This window comes from Balaenoptera musculus, chromosome 3 (assembly GCF_009873245.2).
Source record: "Balaenoptera musculus isolate JJ_BM4_2016_0621 chromosome 3, mBalMus1.pri.v3, whole genome shotgun sequence".
Classification (NCBI taxonomy): Eukaryota; Metazoa; Chordata; class Mammalia; order Artiodactyla; family Balaenopteridae; genus Balaenoptera; species Balaenoptera musculus.
This window is the reverse complement of record NC_045787.1, coordinates 30,492,213-30,513,638: the sequence shown is the minus strand read 5'-3', so window position 1 is coordinate 30,513,638 and position 21,426 is coordinate 30,492,213. Positions and strand designations below refer to the sequence as shown.

The 21,426-nt window shown below is 42.6% G+C and overlaps 1 protein-coding gene across 1 annotated transcript in view; it reads right to left on the bottom strand.

Moving 5' to 3' along the window:
- Positions 1 to 21,426, bottom strand: part of EGFLAM (EGF like, fibronectin type III and laminin G domains) — a 164,741-nt gene that overhangs the window by 84,275 nt on the left and 59,040 nt on the right. The window contains exons 6-7 of the mRNA XM_036849240.1: positions 20,729 to 20,864; positions 1,029 to 1,195 (exon numbers count right to left, since the gene is read on the bottom strand). Coding sequence (XP_036705135.1) covers positions 1,029 to 1,195; positions 20,729 to 20,864 — 303 coding nt within the window. The remainder of the gene's footprint in view (positions 1 to 1,028; positions 1,196 to 20,728; positions 20,865 to 21,426) is intronic.

Here is a 21,426-nt window from a genome sequence, read left to right as displayed (position 1 = left end):
TGGAAACAGCAGGTGGGCACGGAAGTCAGCTGTAGGGCTGCCGTGGAGCAGAGGGGAGGAGTTTAGAAAGATCAGCTAACCAATGAACGCAGGGCTCTGTGCTGGCCAAGGCAAGCCTCTGACGGCGCTAAGTAGGCTTCTTTTCTGAGAGCTCCTTTCCTGGCTGAAGAGACCCAGGGACGGTAGTGGGGCTCTTCAGACACAAGAACCTGTAGGAATTTACTGGCAAAATTGAAAAGATTACAGTTTTCAAACAAAAGAAGTGCCAACAGTTCAGTTCTGAGATCTCCCCACGACACAGGGTTCTAGGTTTGCGTACATGTACCTCCCACTTCCAAAAGACAAAGGTTTCTAAAAGCCAGACTGGCAAGGTGGACTAAGCAATAGAAATGTAGTTCTTGAATCGTGTGGGAGCTTCTTAAACCCCAGACCACAATCTGAATCTGACTTTTCACAAAATTCTGGATGGTTTGATGAACTGGCCCAAGCTTCCCCAAGGCCCCCAGAGAGGCACTATGACAGAGCCTATGCTACAGACCCCCAGCTACACATCGGCATGCTAGCAACTTGGATTCTCCTTGACCATCCTTCAGAGGGGCTGATTTTACTTGAGCATCCTTGATTTGCTGGTGAAGAATAACCCTGAAGGGTCTGGGAGCAGCACTTTTTCTCCTATGATTCTAAGCTGAACCCATTTTTTCCAAAAGATGGAAAGGGGCAGGGGTTGTACATCATCTTGGTAGGTGATCTGTTTGGTACTCATGAAAGAAAACTGACCTCAAACTCCCTAAGGATAATGCAAAAATAAACCTTCTGCTGACCTCCTGTACAAAGAAGCAGCCTGGCCCTGTGGAGGGCCTCTAACTTCCAAAGACCTGGGAAAACCACAGCAGGAAAGGCTGAGGACAACCCCTTCCAGACTGCCCTTTTGCGGGGCGCTAAGAAACCTCCGTCAAGTGGGTCCTCAGGAGGCAATCTCAACAACGCACCTACGTCTGTCTGTCCTTCAGAAGGACCGCAGTACTCACGGGCGGTTCGGATGGTGTCGCTGGGCTGGCTACGGGGGCTGAGACCATTGGGATTCACGGCCCTCACGGCAAACTGGTAGTTGGTGTCCGGATCGAGGCCCTTGATAACCATGAAATCCATCTGGAGCTGCTCTTGGATTAAGGTCCAACTCTTGTCAAAATCTGGCCTTTATTGATTAAAAAACAAAACAGAATGAGAAGCAGTAGTTCAGTTACAGCAGAGGGAAGGAAAGCTTGCTGGCCATGTAAACTAACAGCGTTTGAATTCTGGAAGCAAGACTCATCAAAATGAGTGAACATTTCCCACCTAAAAGTGATCTGGATTTGAAATCCCAGGTCATGATTTTTAAGCCCTTGCCAATAAAAGAAAGTAGATCATTTTTAGGGCCAGTTTTAAGCACTGTTTAAAGATCACCCGCTTTTCCTTGCATGGCCTTGACTGTGGTAAAAAGATCCCCACATAGGAATTCGGTTTCAAGGACTCTGCCTTCCAGATGTTTCGTAAACAAGCCTTCCCCTGACAGTTTCCATTCCCAGGGGTCAGGAGAGCACAGATTCCATCTATTCACAATCTGTTCACAAAATAAACAAATATAAACGTTCTAGGGTGACTAATTGCGTGAACTGCCATGGGAAAACCCAACAAGATTCTGTAGCACGGCCATTCTTACTCTTCACAAAACTACAAGTGTGCCAACTTGCCAAATGTTCACATGGACTCAGACTTGTGCCTAGTGGTGGGAGACAGTTTAAAAGCAGAGAAGGAGCTAACGGTATCAGTCACTGAGGCCATTCCCATCGCCCAAGACTGGGAGCTGCTCCCAAGTTCTTCTGCCTCAGCTGAGCCACAATCCAAGAACCTGGGTTCTGGGCACTGTGGCCCAGAGACCAGCTCCTCAGGCCAACGCTTGTACCCTGAGGTCTTCTATGGCAGCCCTGGGCCTCCCAGTTCTCAGGTTTCAGGGGGAGCCACAGCCTCTCAGCTATGTCCCAACAACGGAGGTTTCCGCCCTGGGACCCCCTCATTGCACCATTGCAGATCACAGCCCCGTACCTCCTCCCAGGCCCAGCCCGACCCTTGGCACTGCTCTCTGGGGTAGCTGTCAAGGGCCAGTTTCTGGATTTCTCCACACTGCAAGCAACAGAGCTGGGGAAGTTGCCAGCTGGAGGAGTTCTCTACCCTCCATCTTCCTTCCTCTACCCTCCAGCTTTCTGAAGCAGCCCTTTGCCAGACCTACCCTTGCTTCAGGTGTGACAGGATCTGCCATCCCCTTCAGATTTTTATTCTCCTCCTCTGCAACCTGGGGGCCAAAGTGGCTTCCTCCCCTTAGGGTCCCCTGCCCAGCAGATGCTTCCACCCACGGTGGATTCACAGCTGCCTGTGGTGAACTTGGGCTCCCTGCCACCAGCGCCGCCTCCTGCCCGACCCCCCCCCTTTCTCTGTTACCTGTGGGCCCTGCTCTGCGGCCCCCCAGCCTGGCTGTGAGGCCCCCGCCTGCTCCTGCTACCCGGTGCTGCCTTCACCTGCCAGGCCCTTCGGCCCTAGCTTGGGGCGGGCAGAGCTGCACCCAGGAGAACTAAAGCCATTCCAGGATTATCGAAAACTGAACAGCAACCTTGGGGGACCTGGGTCATCACGTACTCCTCCAGCTGGAAGGTCTTCCTCTGGCCTCAATTCCCATCTCAAGGTCCCACCTTCCACCTACAGCGGAGTCTTCCGCAGCCAGCGCATCGACCTCTACCAGCAGGCCTCCCCACCGGATGCCCTGCGTTGGACGCCAAAGCCCTGGGAGGGGACGGGGCCACCTTCTCGAGAAGGGCCGTCCCATAGGGCACAGGAGCCTGGGTCCCCAGGGGACAAGGAGCCTGGATTGCCCCCACCCCGCTGAGGGAGCGCCCTTTGCCCCCCACCTCCTGGGGCTTGTATATAGATTATAAATACATAAGGGGGAAAGGGGTGGGTGTGGAAGGGTTGCGGGGCTGGGGCTTCGCTTCCCCTCTTCCACCCTCCCCTGGTCCCCTATCCCTGGGGCCATTTGTTAAAAAAGAATAATAAAAGGATTAAAAAAAAAAAGTCCAGCTTCCATCTGGGGGACAGCATACAGGGGGTAAGAGAACAAACTCTGGAGCTGGGCTGAGCTGTTCAGATTCTGCCTCTATTGCTCACTAGCTGCTATTTCACCTCTTTAAGTCTCTAGTTTCTCATCTGTAAAATGGGGTGATAAAAGTACCTACTTAAGAGGGCCATCATAAAGGAGAAATGAGCTCTGTATCGCAGCACAGTGCCTGGCAATGTAACTGAGCAGGACCTTATGGGGCCCTCCCTGAACAGGAACCCCCTCTTCCCAATGTCCTCAGCCTGCCTTTTGCCTGTAGAAAAACTTTAGACAAAGAATAAATTTAATCAGAAAAGTGAGAAAGTGCAGAAAGGAAAAAAACCCGTCAAACAAGATAAAATAATAATAGTTTAGCCATTAAACAAAGTCAAGGACCTTTAGTTCCTCCTCAAGGGCTACAGATAATATTCTGAGCCACATCCTTTGAGCTGTTTTGCAGAAACTGAAACACCCACCAGGTGGAAGAAGTTAACTGTCTGCTGCTCACAGGCACATACACCCCAGACCAGTTGGAACCAGAAAGTTGACGATATTGATTCACGATTATCTCACCACCAACCAGTCAGAGGAGTGTCCATGAGCTGATCACACCCCCTACAACCCCCTTCCCTTACGCCTTTAAAAACCTTTCCCTGAAAGCCTTCGGGGAGTTCAGGTCTTTTAAGCACTAGCTACCTGGACTCCTTGCTTGGTGCCCTGCAATAAACGCTGCACTTTCCTTCACCACAACCTGGTGTCAGTAGATCGGCTTTACTGTGCTCGGGCAAGCAGACCCACGTTTGGTTCGGTAACAGCATCACACCGTAAATGCTCAGCATGGATTGGCCATTATGTAAGGGATGTACCCACCTCACAGAGCTGGCAGGCAACCCTTGGCCACCTGCTCACTCTATACCCATGAGCTTCAATGCAGTAGCACTAGCGCACGTGGCTAATCAGTACTTGAAATGTGGCTCGTCTGAATTGGGATGTGCTGTGAGTGTAAAATGTACAATGGATTTTTTTTAAGTGTAAAATATCTCATTAATATTTATATTGATTACATGTTGAAATGATGATATTTTGGATTCAGTGAGTTAAAAATACATATTATTGAAATTAATTTCACTTGTTTCTTACTACCCTTTAAATGCCCCTATCAAAAAACTTAAAAATTTCATATAGGCTTGCATTTACTATTGGACAGTGCTGTTCTGTATGGACTTCCTAGTTGGTGGGAGAAAGGAGAGCTTTCCAGGTAATAAGAACTACAGAATGAAATTTGGGAATGTTTGTGCATGGCTGGGGGACAGTGTAAATGGTCTAATGGAAGTGGAGAGGTTTTGTTAATAACTAATAATAGCTATCATTTATCATGTTCTTCAATGCTTATCAAGCATTGTTCTAATAGTTTAACTCATTTACTTCTCACAATTACTCTATACAGTAGATATACTAATATTAAACACACACACCCCCCCTTTCTTTGAAGAGGAAATTAAGGCACAGAATGGGTAAGTAACTTGCCTGAGGTCACACAGCTGATAAATGGTGAGGCCAACTTGGGTTGATGGGGGAAGATTAGATTAAGAAGATCCTTGATGCTGAATGAAAAATTGGGGTGATAGGGATTGGGAGATTCTCCAACTTTTAGTTTGCTCCCCGACCAACCTCTCAGCTCTTCTATTGTTAAACCCCTCTGCTCACAGATATTTAGAGGAAGGCAGGAAGCAAAAAATATTGATGTTTGTCCTTTATGAACTACTTAATAGGCAAGGAAGTAAAGACTCATTTTGCTAAAAGGGGATGCCTGGACGGTACACAGATTTCTCTAATATGTGCTCTCCTAGTTTTTCATTAGCAAGAATTGTTGAAAGCCAGATGGAGTCCTTAAGTCCAGCAAAAGTGCTTCCTTGGGCTCACCGTGCTGATGAGGAGTTTACAGGGCCCATATCTCACAAGAAATCATGTGTTTGGAGAAGCAGAGGTCACAAGCATGTCCACTGTAGGATGTAGGGCTCATTTCTCTTTCTCGGTATCCTTTCCCTAAAGATGGATTTCTCAGGTAAACTAACTTTGTCATCAAAGGGAAAACCTTGGTGAGTGGAAGGAAACACATTTACAAACTCAAATTAGAACAAAATCACTTCACAGAGGAAAGCCACAGGGATGCCTAACAGTAAAGTCAGGAAAGATATGATCTTTAGATAAAACTCTCCTGTTATCCTTTGCTAAGTTTCCCTTGTGGCATTTATAGAGGAAAGGACCTGTCACTGCTCTCAGAATGTGCCACTGTCTACCCAGAGCTACCTGAAAATATCTGCAACAATTTTCATGTAAAAATTACAGCTTCCCATCCCCCACAAAAAAAGAGATTATTTTCTATTTGCTCATTTAATGCAAGAAAGAAAGCTGTATTTTCAGCGAATAAGAGATTGACATCATTAACATTTAACTTCATTATATACAGTGAGAGAGGAAAGCTCATGTAGATTGAATACCAGTCCAAAACCTTTAACATTTTGCCTCTGATTTTGTCATGGGTTTTGCATTTAAATGTTTTTAGAGTCTCTTGAGGTACAAAAGTGCAAAGGCAAGGTTGAGAGAGAGATAATCAGGCAAAAGTATTGTCTTAGTTCATCCTCAAACAATAACTTTACCTTTTTTCACTAAAGAAAATCATCCTAACTACAAAGTTGCCAGTCAAATCACCATAGCAACACTAGCCTCCCAATTTCCCCAACCAGGAAAAGCCTAGAGGGGAAGAAGCAGCCTCAGAAAGTGCAGCCATCCCAGGTACAGATGGGCAGCCAACAGTAGGGCAGGCTCTTAAAAACTTTTCCAAATAGCGGGATAGGGTTGGGTTGTGCGTCCTGTATCTCAGGAGGTCAGTAGGACACCTTTGGAAGGTGGTTGGGTGGGGGAGTTCAGGTGGGACAGATACAATTCGGTCGGTAGTGACTATTCAAAACCCAGTTAGCTGATTCAAGTAATCAAAACACCCACTGGTTCGTTTTGGTGGGAGGAAGCATTACCACTGGCAATATTAGCATCCAGCCTGGTTATCAGGAATCTTGAGATTGTTTGGTCCAAGTGTCTGAGGGCTCTCAGAAATTACATGCAAGATTCTATGTGTGAACTTCATTTCATTTTCCTAAGAAAAGTGTCCTCAGCTTCTTATCAGATTCTCAAAGATAATCATGATCCCAAAACTTTTAGAGTCACTGTCTAGTCCATTCTCTCATTCTACCCACGTGGACACTGAAGGAAAATAATTTATCCAAAGTCATAATACCACAGGGTGGTATATTTTTCTGTTTTATTCCCTTTCTTGTGGCATTTTGACCACCTCAACTATTGCCAAATTCACCCTTAGTGGACAATCATTTTTCTTGGTACCATCAAACCCAGTAGATGGCTGCCTTGGGCTATTCAGTTGGCAGGTGATTAATGATTATCAACCATGCATCCATCACAGAAGTTATATTCTGGGAGGCTCTAAGGAACTATAAACACAATTCCATTCTCAGGGAATTTATAATCTAATTGGCAGATAATACATCTAAGGACCATTAGGAAGCCAGTGAAAAGTTGCATGTTTCAAGAGCCATATTTGAACAGGTCAATGTGAACTGGCATCCTGGGGAAAGTATATGAGACCAGGAAGAATTTAAGTTAGATTTCAAATATATTTGAGTTGTGATAACTGAAAAGGAATAGAGCATCTCTGGGTGGAGAAGAGATGAGTGCAGCATTAGCTCTATGTATGAATGTGGATAAATTAAGCACCAACTACATGTAAAATATCGTATGGAATATCCAAAGAGAATAAATAATATGGGTTCCTAACATGAATGATCAATTAACCTATATAAAAGATTGGTATAATATATTAAAACATTAGCCATAAGTAAGTAGGTAAATGAATATACGGCACCTCTCTGCATATCACACATAGTCAAAGCTTTCCTTGTCAGCCTCTACTTTACCAATTTGTTAGATTAACCAGTGATCCTCATTAGTTCCCACTAATTCAGCTGTTGGCTTATCAAGAGTCCATTGTGTTTACTTCCAAATTTATTTATGACTTTCATGTTTGTTATTGTAATTATGTTATTTAATGCCATATTATATAAACTAGTGAATATGAGTAAAAAATATAAGTGATAACTGTGTTTAATGGTTTTGAAAGACTTGGTAAAGCTGAACCACTAAAACATAATTGCCTTTGAACTAAGTGAAAGCAAGGCAACTGTAAAAGAGTGAAAAGAAGATTATAAAATTCTAGAATGATTTTGTAGTCAGATAACTTTGCAAGTGACTTTAAATTTTTAACTTGAGAAAACTATAATTAGAAGTTGTAGGTGATACCTTAGAGGTGTGGTTAAAATGTCCATATTATCCAAAGCAATCTACATATTCAATGCAATCCCTATTAAAATTCCAATGGCATTTTTCACAGAAGTAGAAAAAATACTAGCAAACCAAATTCAACAGCACATTAAAATGATCTTACATGATCAAGTGGAATTTATCCCTGGGATGCAACAATGGTTCAACATAGTCAAATCGATAAATCTGATACACCACATTAACAAAATGAAAGAAAAAAACAGAGGACCATCTCAATAAATGCAGAAGAAGCATTTGACAAAATTCCACATCACAATAAAAACTCTCAACAAATTAGGTATAGAAGGAATTTACCTCAACATAATAAAGGCCATATACGACGAGCCCACAGCTAACATCATACTCAACAGTGAAAAGCTGAAAAATTTTCTTCTCAGATCAGGAACAAGGGTAAATAAATGTGCCCACTCTGACCACTTCTAAGAAACCTACTACTAGAAGTCCTAGCCAGGGCAATTACACAAGAAAAGGAAATAAAAGCCATCCAAATTGGAAAGGAGGAAGTTAAATTGTCTCTGTTTGCAGATGACATGGTATCATATATAGAAAACCTTAAAACACTCTACCCCAAAACTGTTAGAACTAATGAACAAATTCAATAAAGTTGCAAGATACAAAAAAAAAAATACAAAAATCAGTTCCATTTATATACACTAACAAACTATCTAAAAAAGAAGAACTTTAGGAAATGCAAATAGTTGCTTGGAACGTGACCTCACAAGACATTCATGACAGAATAAAAAGTCAAAATGACCTCCGTGTGCAGAAACACAAGGGCAAAACCAACTCAAATGATAAATGTAAAATCTTATATTAGGTTTTTTAAAAAGCCGATGGCATAGCAATAAAGCAGAGAAAACCTGGTGTGGCAAAGATCTATGGGGAAGGCAGGGCGCATTGATCACAAACTCAACATGAATTCTCTGGACTACCTGCTGTTGAAAAGGCCTAGTGTCCATATCCTAGGAAAAAGTGGTTTTCTAGGTTGATCACTTGGCAGAAGTGCTCTAGACCCATCTCCACTTGAGGCAGAGTTCAAAGGGCTGGTATTGATTGGCTTGGGGTAGAGAGGATATAGTGAACATATGCCAGTGTTGTTAGATAAGAGATAGACTGTCAAACGAAGATGGTGAAGATGCCTTCTGTGTTTTCCATATTGGACTAGGAGGCCCAATGTTTCCTTACAGGGAAGCCAATGGCAGTGCATTATAAAGAAGACCCTTTGATGGCAATTAGGAGTGGTTGACAACAAAGGCAACTGCACGAAAGGGCTGAGCTCTGCATCGGCAGCTGTCTTGAAGCAGAAGTTGGGTGGCCATCCATCAGAAATGTAACCAGCTACTTCCTGAACACAGTAAGAGGTTGGACTTCATTCAGTGTCTCTGACCTCAACTCACAGTAAGAAATACATTTTTGTATAGCAACCCAATATACCTATTCATATATATATACTATATGTATATGACTCACATGTGGGTACAAAGCTGAAAGAAAAGTTTCAAGAAAAAATACTTATCCTTACTCTCCTTACTATGTTATTCACTTTGCTATTTTCTCTTCTTTTCCTTTCTTTTCTTCTTTTTTTAAAAATTCTGATAAGAACCCACTAAATTGATTTCACCACCCACTGAAGTGTTGTGACCCATAATTTGAAAAACACTGGACAAGAAGTTTTTCTTCTAGAATACCTTAGATGGTGCTTCCAACTCTAAAACTCCGAGAATAAAGAAAACAGATTTTTTCAACCATGAAGACAAATTTATGACTTACAGATAAATGTTCATAAAGTGGAAATGCAGCCTGTTAAACTCCAAGTATGCTCTAGATACATCACTCTCTAGAGCACTGTGTTTCAACATTTGTGAATGATCCACAATAAGACATACATCGAACATTGTGACCCAGTACACACCACAAATATGCACGCACAGCGGAAACACAAGTTTCACGAAATAATTCTTATTTTTATTATGTGTGATGCCTTCTGATATTTTCTTTTCTGTTTCATGTTACTTTTGAAAACCTGTTGGTCAGGACCCCCTCAGCTGATTTCTTTACCTTCTAATGAGCCCACGGGTTGAGAACCCCTTCTCTAGAAAGTTCAAGCTGAGGTGGGGAGTGATATTCAAGCATGTCACAGACATTAACTAGGAAACTGGGCTAGGAATGGTTAAATCCTGCTAAGAAAATACTTCTGAGAGAGGAACTCGTTGGAGCAGAAAACAGCCCTCTAGGGGATCCACAGAACATCCAGAATGGCCTTGACAGTGGAGGCCACTTATAGGCCTGAGATGGAGCGGACCAAAAACCTAATTACAGTACAACCAGAGATATGTGTGTCCTCCCTCCCTCAGTATGGGGCCTAGCATTCCATGGTTTAATGTTTTCTGGAGGACCTTGGATTATTTGGAGGCTCCTTCCTTCAATATTTTCCTTCATGTTATTCCTTCTAAGCACCATTTCAGACACAGAATTGAAAAGATTCTTCTCTGGACTCTCCTACCGCTTAAATCTGATTCTACCATTACACTGAATATACCACCTTCTAATGGAATTTTACATTTCTGTCTTCCCTACTAGGCTGTGAGCTCATTAACATGCTGATTGTCTTATTCATCTCTGTGTTCCCTGGAATGTCTGCGTGATCTCTCAAAATGCAAATACTATCAATTCCTTTCCTGCTTAACTCTTCCCATAGCTCCCTATTCCTGTCAGGACAAACAGGAGATCCTTTATAAAGGCTTTCCTGCTCCAAGCCTTGCTTACCTACCCGGCCTTATCTCTCACTACACAGAGCTCCAGACTTCTAAGCAAGTCCAAGAACATTTTCTTTTTGCCTCCAAGCCACTGCTTGAGTAGCTTCTTCTGGCCTGAGCCTTTTCACGCTGCTTCCTCCCTCCCCTTGTGCCTGGCTATTGCTGATATGTCCTCCTTAGCTCCTGTAAGAAGCCTTCCCAGATTCCTTCAAAACTGGGTTAGATGTCAAGGTTGTGTTCCTTTAGGCCCCTGGCCCCGACCCCTGCCTGCAACACTCACAGCTCTGGACTCTGCTCATCTGCCTTCCCCACTGGACTGTCCAAGCAGAGGCAATAGCTGATTCACCCTGAAATCTCTTGCACATGCTTTGCACGTGGAAGATACTCAATACGTACATGTTTGGATGAATGTATGCACACAGTAAGTATCCAGTAAAGGGTGAATTGAGCTGAATTAAAATATCTTCAAACTTAGACGTTGGGAATAACACAATGCCCTAAACCAGGGGGTAGCAAACTTCAGCTGCCTGCCAGTTTTTGTAAATAAAGTTTTATTGAAACACAACCACAACTGTTTGTTTAGGTATTGTCTAGGCTGCTTTCCTGCTACAATGGCAGAGCTCAATAGTTGAGAAAAAGACCATATAGCTGGCAAAGCACGAAATATTTACTACCTGATCCTGTAGAAAACTTTGCCAACCCCTGGTCTAGGACAACAGTCTTGGACTTCCCTGGTGGTATAGTGGTTAAGAATCCACCTGCCAATGCTGGGGACACGGGTTAGAGCCCTGGTCCGGGAAGATCCCACATGCTGCAGAGCAACTAAGCCCGTGCGCCACAACTATTGAGCCCGCCTGCCACAACTACTAAAGCCCGCACGCCTAGAGCCAGTGCTCCGCAACAAGAGAAGCCACCGCAATGAGAAGCCTGCGCACCACAACGAAGAGTAGCCCCCGCTCGCCGCAACTAGAGAAAGCCTGCGCACAGCAACGAAGACCCAACGCAGCCAAAAAAAAAACAAAGTGTTTAAGACAAAAGTCTTTAACCTTGTTTGTGCTACTTTGACAGTCTGCGGAAATCTGTGAATCCCTTCTTGGAATAATATTTTTAAATGCATAGGATCACACAGGAAACCAGTTATTCTAGAAACAATTACCAAAACAATAAAAAATTATGATATATTAATATAGATACTTCTTCATTAACACATTAAATAACAATACTTAGCAATGGACTTAATAATTTCATAGTAGTGATAACCATAAATGGTATTTTGAGATATGTGCAACAATTGTAATGGGATAAGAACATATCTGTGATTCTAACGGTGACAAAGTCACGGGAATTGCTAATGCCGCTGCAGTTTGTTGATTACATTCATATTTGAAGAAAACATTACATTTCAGTCGGTAAAACTAAGAGCGTAATTTTTGTCCAACCAAAGTTCAGGGACCCCTTGCCTTCTATCCATGAGCCCCTTGGGGATCCACAGACTGCAGGTTAAGCACCCTGCTTTAAGATCCCATAGTTATCCAGGGTAAATACGACAGGAGTGAAAGAAAACCTCATGCTCGGAAAGGCCTCCAAGTCTCTCTCAATTTTACAGACTTGGTTTTATGCAGGATTTGCTCTACACTAAAATGAACTGCAGAGGAAAGTCCAAAACCACTAAGTAATCACAGTTAAGAAAAAAGAAAAGATGTATTATTTGACCTGCAGCTTTCAGCCGTATTTCTTTATTTATGAATTGGTTCCACCCAACCAAATGACAAACAGATGGATAGAATGGGGTAATGATAAACTCAGCTGGCAATTTGTCCCTGACGGGGCAACTGGAGAGCACACTTTCATTTACACTTTACAAATGGCTCCCAGCACTGGTACACAAGAATTCAATTTGTGTCAACTCCCATCAGTCTGACCAGGGATTACATCAGGAAAGCTCACGGTAGGAGGGGTTGAAGCTTTAAGGGATCAATTTGTAGAACTGTAGGTCAAACTTCTGCAAAAACATTCAGAATCGCCCTTCCATTTGAGCCTGAATGGAGGAACTTGATGGCTATCAGAATTTCTGGGACTACATACCACTCTGGAAAGTGGTTCTGAGATTTTCAATTTGGAAACTAAAGGTAAGAAGAAGGAATTTTTCACAAAACACCACTTGTTAATATGAAATGTCAGCTGACACCCAAACAAGCCCACTCTTGCTTATTTCTAATTCTATTGTTGGCTGTAAGGAAGGCTTATACTTAAACAACACAACTTCCTAAACAATTTCTTGAAAAGAAAGGGAGATTTTTGTTGCTGTTTTTTCCCATTCTCCTCAAAATTGATTAATTGTGTAAGAACGATTCTTTAAATATATCAAGCTCTATAATCTTGGGGGGCAGGGAAACCAACACAGGGCTACATCACTGTTAAATATTGCAGCCATTTGCCCAGTTATTGCTATAAGTTCTAGTAAAACGCTATGGAAAAAGTCGGCAATTCACTTGCAGGTATGAAGGGCTCCAAAACACAAGTTATCATTCAATATGAAATAAAATCGCAATGGTAGCTTTCAAGTTAGTCTTATACATTAGGTATTATCTGAAGCTGTACCACATACCACTATCCCTTTTATGATGAGAAAACAAAAGCAATAAGTAACTTTGGGTCGGGGGGAAGGAAAGGGGACGTGCACGCAGATCCAGGTTGGATTTTGTCTGCCTTTTATTTCTGCAGTTAGTAAGGAATGATATTGGTTACTGCTGTGGCCGTGGAAATTAGCCGTAAAGGATTCATTCAATCTCCTGTGACTAGTATGGTAATACACTTCCATTACCATGGGGCTCAGGGTAAGGAAAAGAACTGACACTTAAAACTATTCTTCCATAAGCCACTCTTCTAAGTACTGTACAGACATCTATCTATCTTCACAACCCTCCCAACGTATCCACTATTATCATCCCTACTTTACAGCCAGGGGAAGTAAGGCTCAGAGAGGTCAAGGATCTCGCGCAAGGTGGCAGCTAGTTGTTGTCACTCTCTGGATTCAATCACGTGGCTGCCTGTATCCAAATGTTCTCCAGCACCTACTTGACACGTGCTATGTTTACTTCATGTAGGTGCCATATTCCACAGAAGGGAGCAAGTCAAGACGTTGCCCTCATGGCCTGGCAAGGAGGACAGACTTTGAACAAGTAATTAACTACAAGTGTGCTGAGTGTTGCTAGTAAATGTTGCAGGTGTACCTAACCTAGTCTGAGGTGGGGGCAGGGTTCAGGGCAGGCTTCCTGGAGGAAGTGGTACTTAAGCAGGGGAACTGAAGGATGAACAAGAGTTAACTAGGTAAAGAAGTAGAAGATATATCCTGGCAGAGTATAGCAAGCATAAAGACCTTTAGCCGAGAAAAAACATGGCTATAAAGGAAAGCAGGAAAGACCTATCATAAAAGCCTTAATAAGAACAGTTTGCATTAATTGAGCACTTACTGTATAACAGGTGCTATTCTGTGCATTTTGTGCGCATCAACTCATTTTATCTCACAACAACTCGATGAGGTAAGTAAATTGTTATCCCCATTCTTCTGTCTGAGAGACAGAGAAGTTAAATAATGCAACTAAAATCTTATGGTTTAAAAGTGGTGGAGGCAAGGGTTGGACCAGGAAGCTAGGTCCAGAGCCCTGTGTAGTAAACCGCCTATACTTCCTCACCTTTGTCACGAGGACAGAAAATCAGAGCCACCAGATTTTAGAGGTCAAGCAATCCAGCTTTATTTCATATGTAAGGAAGCTTAAAACTGGAATCAAGCCATTTGTCCCCAAGATTAGAGGCCAGCTCAGAGCTGTGTCTTCTGATTCCACATGTGGACAAACTTAAACCTGAGAGATGATACCAAGCATTGGACTGTAAGTCTCGATTCTGAATGAAACATTTCTTTAACTTTCATAGCCTATGCCCTTGACCATAAGTCATATCACATCATCCCTTAGAACTGTTCAAGGAAAATCCGTAATCCGTTCAGCTTCCGCTCTGAATCCCAGACTTGATCTTCATTTCAGTAACAGCCTTTGCAGGTTCACTTCTTAGGAGGAAACTAATTAAAATCATTTGTTACTTGTAGGCTGATGATGGGATGGAAAGACAGATGACTTTTGACAAAAATATCAATTTGTAAAATAATTTTCAAAATTATTTTGAAATAATAATTTCAATGCACCACCCAGGTGTGCGTGACCTTGAGGTTCTCAAGTAAAACCAATATGTAGACATTGCAATCAGCTTAAAAGCAGCTCTGCGTGAAGATGAATTTTGCAAGTCTTATTATGGAAGGCATCTGCAAGGGACCAGGGAATTATTTAGGCAGAAAGGTGTGAAAGGGAAAAGAAGGGAAGCATTGCTCTTTCATATTTATTAGTACTAGTGTCTTGGGCTGAGATTTAGAGATCATTTCTTGACCTAGGTCCCTAAAACACACAGAAATATTTTGAACTTTCACATGCACCCAAAATTAGCCTTGGTGGACTTTTTATTAAAAATAGCCACTGAAAGCTTTAATCTGCCCTTTCCAACAACTGACAATACAAAACTCTGAAGCAGTTTTAACCAATCAGGTTACACCTACAGAAAAACTACAGTAAGTCCCTTACATACGAACCTTCAAGTTGGGAACTTTCAAAGATGTGAACGTGCGTTCGCTTGTCCAATCATGTAAGTTGGTTCATGTGTCTGGCATATGTTGTCACATGCGTGCATCCTCTACAAGTGGTTGTGCTTTTGTGTACTTAACCGTACAGTACTGTATAGAGACAGTAGTACAGTATCTTTATTTCAAGCCCAGGATGTCCGGAAGCAAGTGTTAAAGCAGCAGTGATATAGCTGGTACTACTGGACTTTTCAAGGTACTGTACTGTAAGATTAAAAAATGTTTCCTTCATTTCTTGTGTTTGTTTTTTATGTATTCTTTGTGTGAAAAGTATTATAAACCTATTACAGTACAGTACTATATAGCTGATTGTGTTAGTTGGGTACCTAGGATAAATTTGTTGGACTTACGAACAAATTGGACTTACAAACGTGCTCTCAGAACGGAACTCATTCATATGTAGGGGACTTAACTGTATAGGTAAGTTAAATGAAAACTATTTTCACCTTTAACCAACCTGATAGATAGCATATATGGAACACAGCACCCCAACTGAAACATTACTGGTAAGGACTATTTGTCCAGGCCTTTGGGTTTTCATTGCCACCATAGTATATATTTTTCACTTATGAGAAAAGCACTTACCCTGGGGAAATTCTTAGGCCGAAGGAGGAAAGTTTCTCAGATATTTATAGACAAAATATTTCAAAACATAGGTAGCTATATTTATGCTTGGTTCTTATTTTAATGAACACTAAGATTGCTGCCCACAAAGAAATTTTCAGTATCACTTTAGAAATAAAATATTCTTCCTGGGACTTCCCTGGTGGCGCAGTGGTTGAGAATCTGCCTGCCAATGCAGGGGACACAGGTTCGAGCCCTGGTCCGAGAAGATCCCACATGCCGTGGAGCAACTAAGCCCGTGTGCCACAACTACTGAGCCTGTGCTCTAGAGCCCACAAGCCACAACCACTGAGCCCACGTGCCACAACTACTGAAGCCCACGCGCCTGGAGCCCGTGCTCCGCAACAAGAGAAGCCACCGCAATGAGAAGCCCGTGCACCAAAGTGTAGCCCCCGCTCGCCGCAACTAGAGAAAGCCCGCGTGCAGCAACGAAGATCCAACAGCAGGCAAAAAATATATACATATATATTCTTCCTACTTCGAATGCATGGTTTTTCTGTTTTAGAAAAGCAGGAAGAAAAAGTTTTAAAAACATTGCAAAATATGTTACAGCCTGCAGGCTTACTTAGAATTTGCCTCTTCAAAAAATCTTTTCTACACTGATTAAAAATTTAAAATCTACTGTAAATAAGGAAGCTGATGAATCGTCCCCGGGCCGACTTTGGGAGACATTATGAAGATTACTCTCATCCTGCCTGAGCCAGAGACCAAGTCTCCTTTCTGATACAATCACTGAGAGCACCCTTTCAAGACGCTCACCCTGTGGGAATCCTCCATTTTACAGGAGGTAGAAGCTGGATGAAGAACAAAAATTTGCTTGGCCCGCCTGACCTAAGACAGCATCACAAACACATGGAATGTCCACCCAAAATATGAACAAAACTAGCAAATACGCAGTCAGTACCCCATACCCTGGTCTAGTGTAATTTTTCAGGTTAATCTCTTATTAGCCAGTTACATATTTCCTTAAAAGTTTTTTGAGACTATTTCCCAACAATGCCTTTGACATCATTATCCCCACTGAATAAGGGCAACTGATGAATAAGCACCTACTGGAACCTAATCCTCCAGTGACAGAACTCAGACAAGAACTTCACATTCAGATGGGTGAAATCTGAGGATAACTTCTGGCGATACACTGATTTCTACAATGTCCTAGCCTTGGCCTGTCAAAGGCCTGCCTCTGGGATAGGAAAAGACACTTTTGGCTCACCCAGAGACCTGTCACAGGTGTTTGTGTACACAGTAGGTATCTGGGCAAAAAGAATTCAATGTTAAACATTAAACAGACCTCTCTGGGAAAAATAGATAACTGTAGGCCCCCAAAACTTTTCACACGAACTGCAGTTTCTGATTTAGAGCCCAGGAAAGCTCTCTTTAAACACATATCCTCAGGCTCTCAACTGAAATGGGATAGACTCTGAGATGTTTACAAATGAATGTGGGGATTTATTTTGCAGCCAAACATTAAATGCCACAACAAGCTGCGAGAGCTTTTTTTCTGGAATAACAGCAAACAGCGGCCTAAGATGAGGCTTCCCATTTCCTCAGCCAGCAGAGCTCTGGGCGGGCTGAGTCCAGGATTCCATCTCTGAAGGTGGATCACAGACATGAAGGGGACATGGGGTTTTGTAGAAAGAGCCCTGGGCTGGAAGTCGAGAGAGTTCAGTTCTAATTTTAATTTTGTCCCTAACCAGTCATTTCACCTTGGCAAAGCAACTTAAGCAATTGAGTCCCAATTTCTTTCTTTGTAAAGGGGAAATAGTGGTAGGGGGGGAAGGAAAGAAACAGATATTGAATGTCTACTATGTATAAACACTTTATGCAGACTATGAGCAACAACCCTGCTATGAGGGTCACATTAACTTGATGTTACAGATGAGGAAATGGAAGTCCTGAGATAAAATAACTTGACCGAGGTTACATATTCTGAAAGAGCTAGCAGAAGCAGAATTCCTAGTATAGGGGCTGGAACCAGGAGCTGGCTTTCCTTATTCTACCATGTTCCGTTTGGAACACCGAGATATCCAAGAGTTCTAAATATGAAGACATCTACAATGTCTCCAGGACATTGTAGAGTTATATTCATTAAGATAAACAGATACAAAAAATATTTAACAGTTTGTTAAAATGGTATATACTTTTAAAATACTTATACATTAAGAATTTGGGGTCTGAGCCCCTCAAATGTTAGAGGTTTGAATGTTAAGATGTATTTTTGTTGGAGAAGAATTAAAATTGTTAAATGTAGGTACATAACACCCATATATACCTTACACGTGTATAGGGTTTTTGCTTTTTTGCTTGTTTGTTTCCTTTTCCTTAGCTTGGTTTTTGACATGTAGATGTCAAAAGAGCTTTGTAGAAAGCTCTTTCTCATATGTGATTTCACTTGATCCTCCTAATGAGGACACACTATAAGGCTGGAAGAAGTTATCACCCATATTTTGCATTGTAAGGACATTGTAGTCAATGCCTCTGGGGCCTGTGTCACCTCCCCTTCTCCCAGTTCTGATTTCAGCTACGGCTGTCATGTGGAGAGTTTCACGTGAGCCCAACGTGCCTCGCAAGGCCAGCATCGAACCTCAAGCACAGGCTGTGCTCACATCACTCCTCCTTCTTCCCTGGACCTGCCCCCTTAATCCAAGGGCCAGCAGAGCCTAGAAGGGTGGGAAGTTGTACCCCTGGGGGAAACTTTCAATCAACAAAAAGAGGACAGAAGCCAGTGGGTAAATGGCTCTTGTCTTTTTGATAGGCAAATTAGAGAGGAATTCTGTGTGCTCCAGAGAGATCTCCATAGTATTAAGCCCCTATAGAGGCCCCCATTGCCTGCAGAAGTGACTTCTGTAACACACAGTCATATGTCCTCCATCCCTCTCCCAACCTTCTCATTCCTGCTTCCAAATAAAATAAACTACTTGCACCCAAGTCCTTGTAAAACGCTCTCCTTTTGGGGACCCTAAACTATGTGAGGCACTGAGACTACGGAGGCGAAGTGACTTGCACAGGGCCCCCTGCTGGCAGTAGAGGAAGCAGCAAGCACTCCCTTCCAGTTCTGGCTCTCAATCCTTCTCATTTTCTACTTTCAGTTGTACACACAGGTTAAGAAACTGCAATTTCCACCTTTTACCAATATGCCAGACTGAAGCTTAAAAAAGAAATACATGTTTTACCACAAAATTAATGATTCACTTTGTTATAAAGCAGAAACTAACACACTACTGTAAAACAATTATACTCCAATAAAGATGTTAAAAAAAAATAGTAAATGATAACCATCATCTTTGCTGAGGGTTACACTGGTGACCTGCTGGGCTACTATGAAAAACATTGCCCAGTTTTCAAAATTTTAAAGTATTACGTTTTGCTTTGCTGATGTTAGACAAGTAAATTAGAAATGTTAAGTTTCACTCCAAGTTTTACAGATGAGAAAGCTGAAGTTTTAGGACTTTCCACTGTTGCAGTTTAACTACTATTGGAACCAGGCTTAGAATCTTTTCTACTCCAGGCACATTCCGGGCTTTGCCTACCAAATCTGTTCAACAACAGGATTGTAGATTATCCTCACTGAAGGGCATTGGTCTGGAGCTTGGCTGGGGGCATCTTTTATTTATTTATTTTTTAATTTTCCCAGCATCTGTTCCTCCCTTTTCCATTAATTGCACAACTTCGCTTTGAGGAACCAACCCTCTTGAACTCTCAATCTGTGTACTTCAGGCCTGAATGACCCACCAGTCTTTAGTTCCAGAGCTCAGAATATGACGAGTGTCTGCCCAATCAGTGTACTCTTCTCCCTGGCCGCAGTGATTGGCACAGCTAATGAAGAGGGACCAGAGCCTGGTCAGCTAGAATGAATACTGAGACTCTACTGGGTCCACTGAGAAAGAGCCACTCTTTTCCAGTGGGGAGCTGAGCTAGTAGACAGCAAGCCTTCAGTGCCTGGTGGCCATCTTGCCACTATACTGGAAGAACCTGAAACTAAAGCCAATAAAGGGGGGAGCACAGCACAGAGATGAATGGAGACAGACTGCGGATGTGATACAGAGCTAGTCTTCCCCAAATTTCGAGTTGTCACAGGACTTGACACTCACAGGGGCCAATACATTACGGTCTCATCTTCCTTCAAGATTCTGCCACTTGCAATTCAGTAAGTCCTGCCTGAAACGAGCTCTGTACTCAAGCATTAAAGAGACTCAGTGCAGTACTTCTCTGAAGAAACAAATATCTGTTTTCTACTACCAAAAAATAGGCTAGGAAGTCAAGAAACAGAAGCAGAGCTAATCAAATCATGGCAGAATCCTTTGCCCCAGCTTTAGAGAGCCTAAGGAATGAGGTGCTGAACAAGACTCTTTACGAATCCATGAAGCAACTGGCCTCAGACAAACCCAATCACCTTTAATGTAGCGAACAACATTGTTTCATCAACTAGGTGCTTCAATTCAAAATTCAACTGCAACTAGAGTTCAGAGGAAGAGCCCTAGATGGGGAATTACTTTCGCTCATTGGTTGGGTGGGTGTTTTTTTGGTTTTGTTCTTGCTTAAAATTACATAGAAGCATTGAGAATCCATGTTTTTACATCTGTAAGTTCTTAGAAGAACTTCTAATCAACTCTTCTACCTCTGATAAGCTTCTACCTCTGATAAGCTGAATACGAGAGCTGGAGAGGTAGACAAGAGAAAAAAGCTGAAACCAAACCAAGAAACTTGCCCCATGGCAATACGGATGCAAAGGCAACAATGCATTGCACTAAAGGTTTTTTTTCCTCTCCCTCGAGAAAAGTCACCATCAAATATATACTTCAGACACAATGTTTCAAAGCCAGGGAGGCAAGTTTTGAGCGTGAAATGCAGGCAGGCTGGCAGTGGTCCCTCGGGAGTTTTCAGAGCCTAGGACAGTCTGATTGTGGCGGGGAAGTGGGGAAGAGGTCAGGTGGGTATAGACAGGTCAACCAGATGACCCACCATCAAAGAGGGCTGGGGACAGGTGCTGGCCCAAGTCAGAGTGTAAATATAGGCCTCCAAGCCTTTGTCGTCTCTTAAATTCACAGGCAATGGAGTCTTCTATCGTGTTTGGAATGACTGTGGTCAGTACATTTGGCTTCTGAATGTGACCCACTAACTTACCTGATGAATTCCACAGAATAGTACTGAATAGGGGAGCTTCCTTCACTCTCTCCAGGTTTCCAAGATAGGGCCACCTCGGAATCGGAAACCACAGTGACGTGCAGCTGCTGAGGTGCTACTGGAAGCAGGCAGGAATCTAGGCAGGACAGCGAACAACTAGAGTTGGCTGTGGTCTTTGCTGCTGGAGGGGTTTCATGTATAAAAAAACATTTGTGCTTTCTACAGCCTAAACATCTCTGTTCAGAACTGCCTCAAACTCCAAACCAAATAAACACACACACACAAAATCACAACTGGATTCTCAACTGGATTCATGGAAGGTTTGTCAATGAGAGCTGGTCTTCCCTTCTCCTCAAGCACCCCAGGCTGGAAATCCAACTAAATTATGTCCAGACTATCGACCCCAGGACACACAATGATGTGTACCCTTTAGAACCTCTGTTAGCATGTCGGAATTGAAATTTACCTACAAGGAAAATTAAATGCTTAGCGTTACTGTCACTTACTTTCAATTCTTTTGTGTATCTCTTCCTGCCCCCTATCATCAGAATACATACCAATGGTAGGACATTTGAAAAAAGCCTCAGGGGTAAAGATGTAGGATGATCCTATCACCCCAAGGTAACTCCTGTTACTATTTTCATATCTAGACTTTCACATTTATTTCCCAGCCTTTCTTTATTGCTTCGGCCAGACAT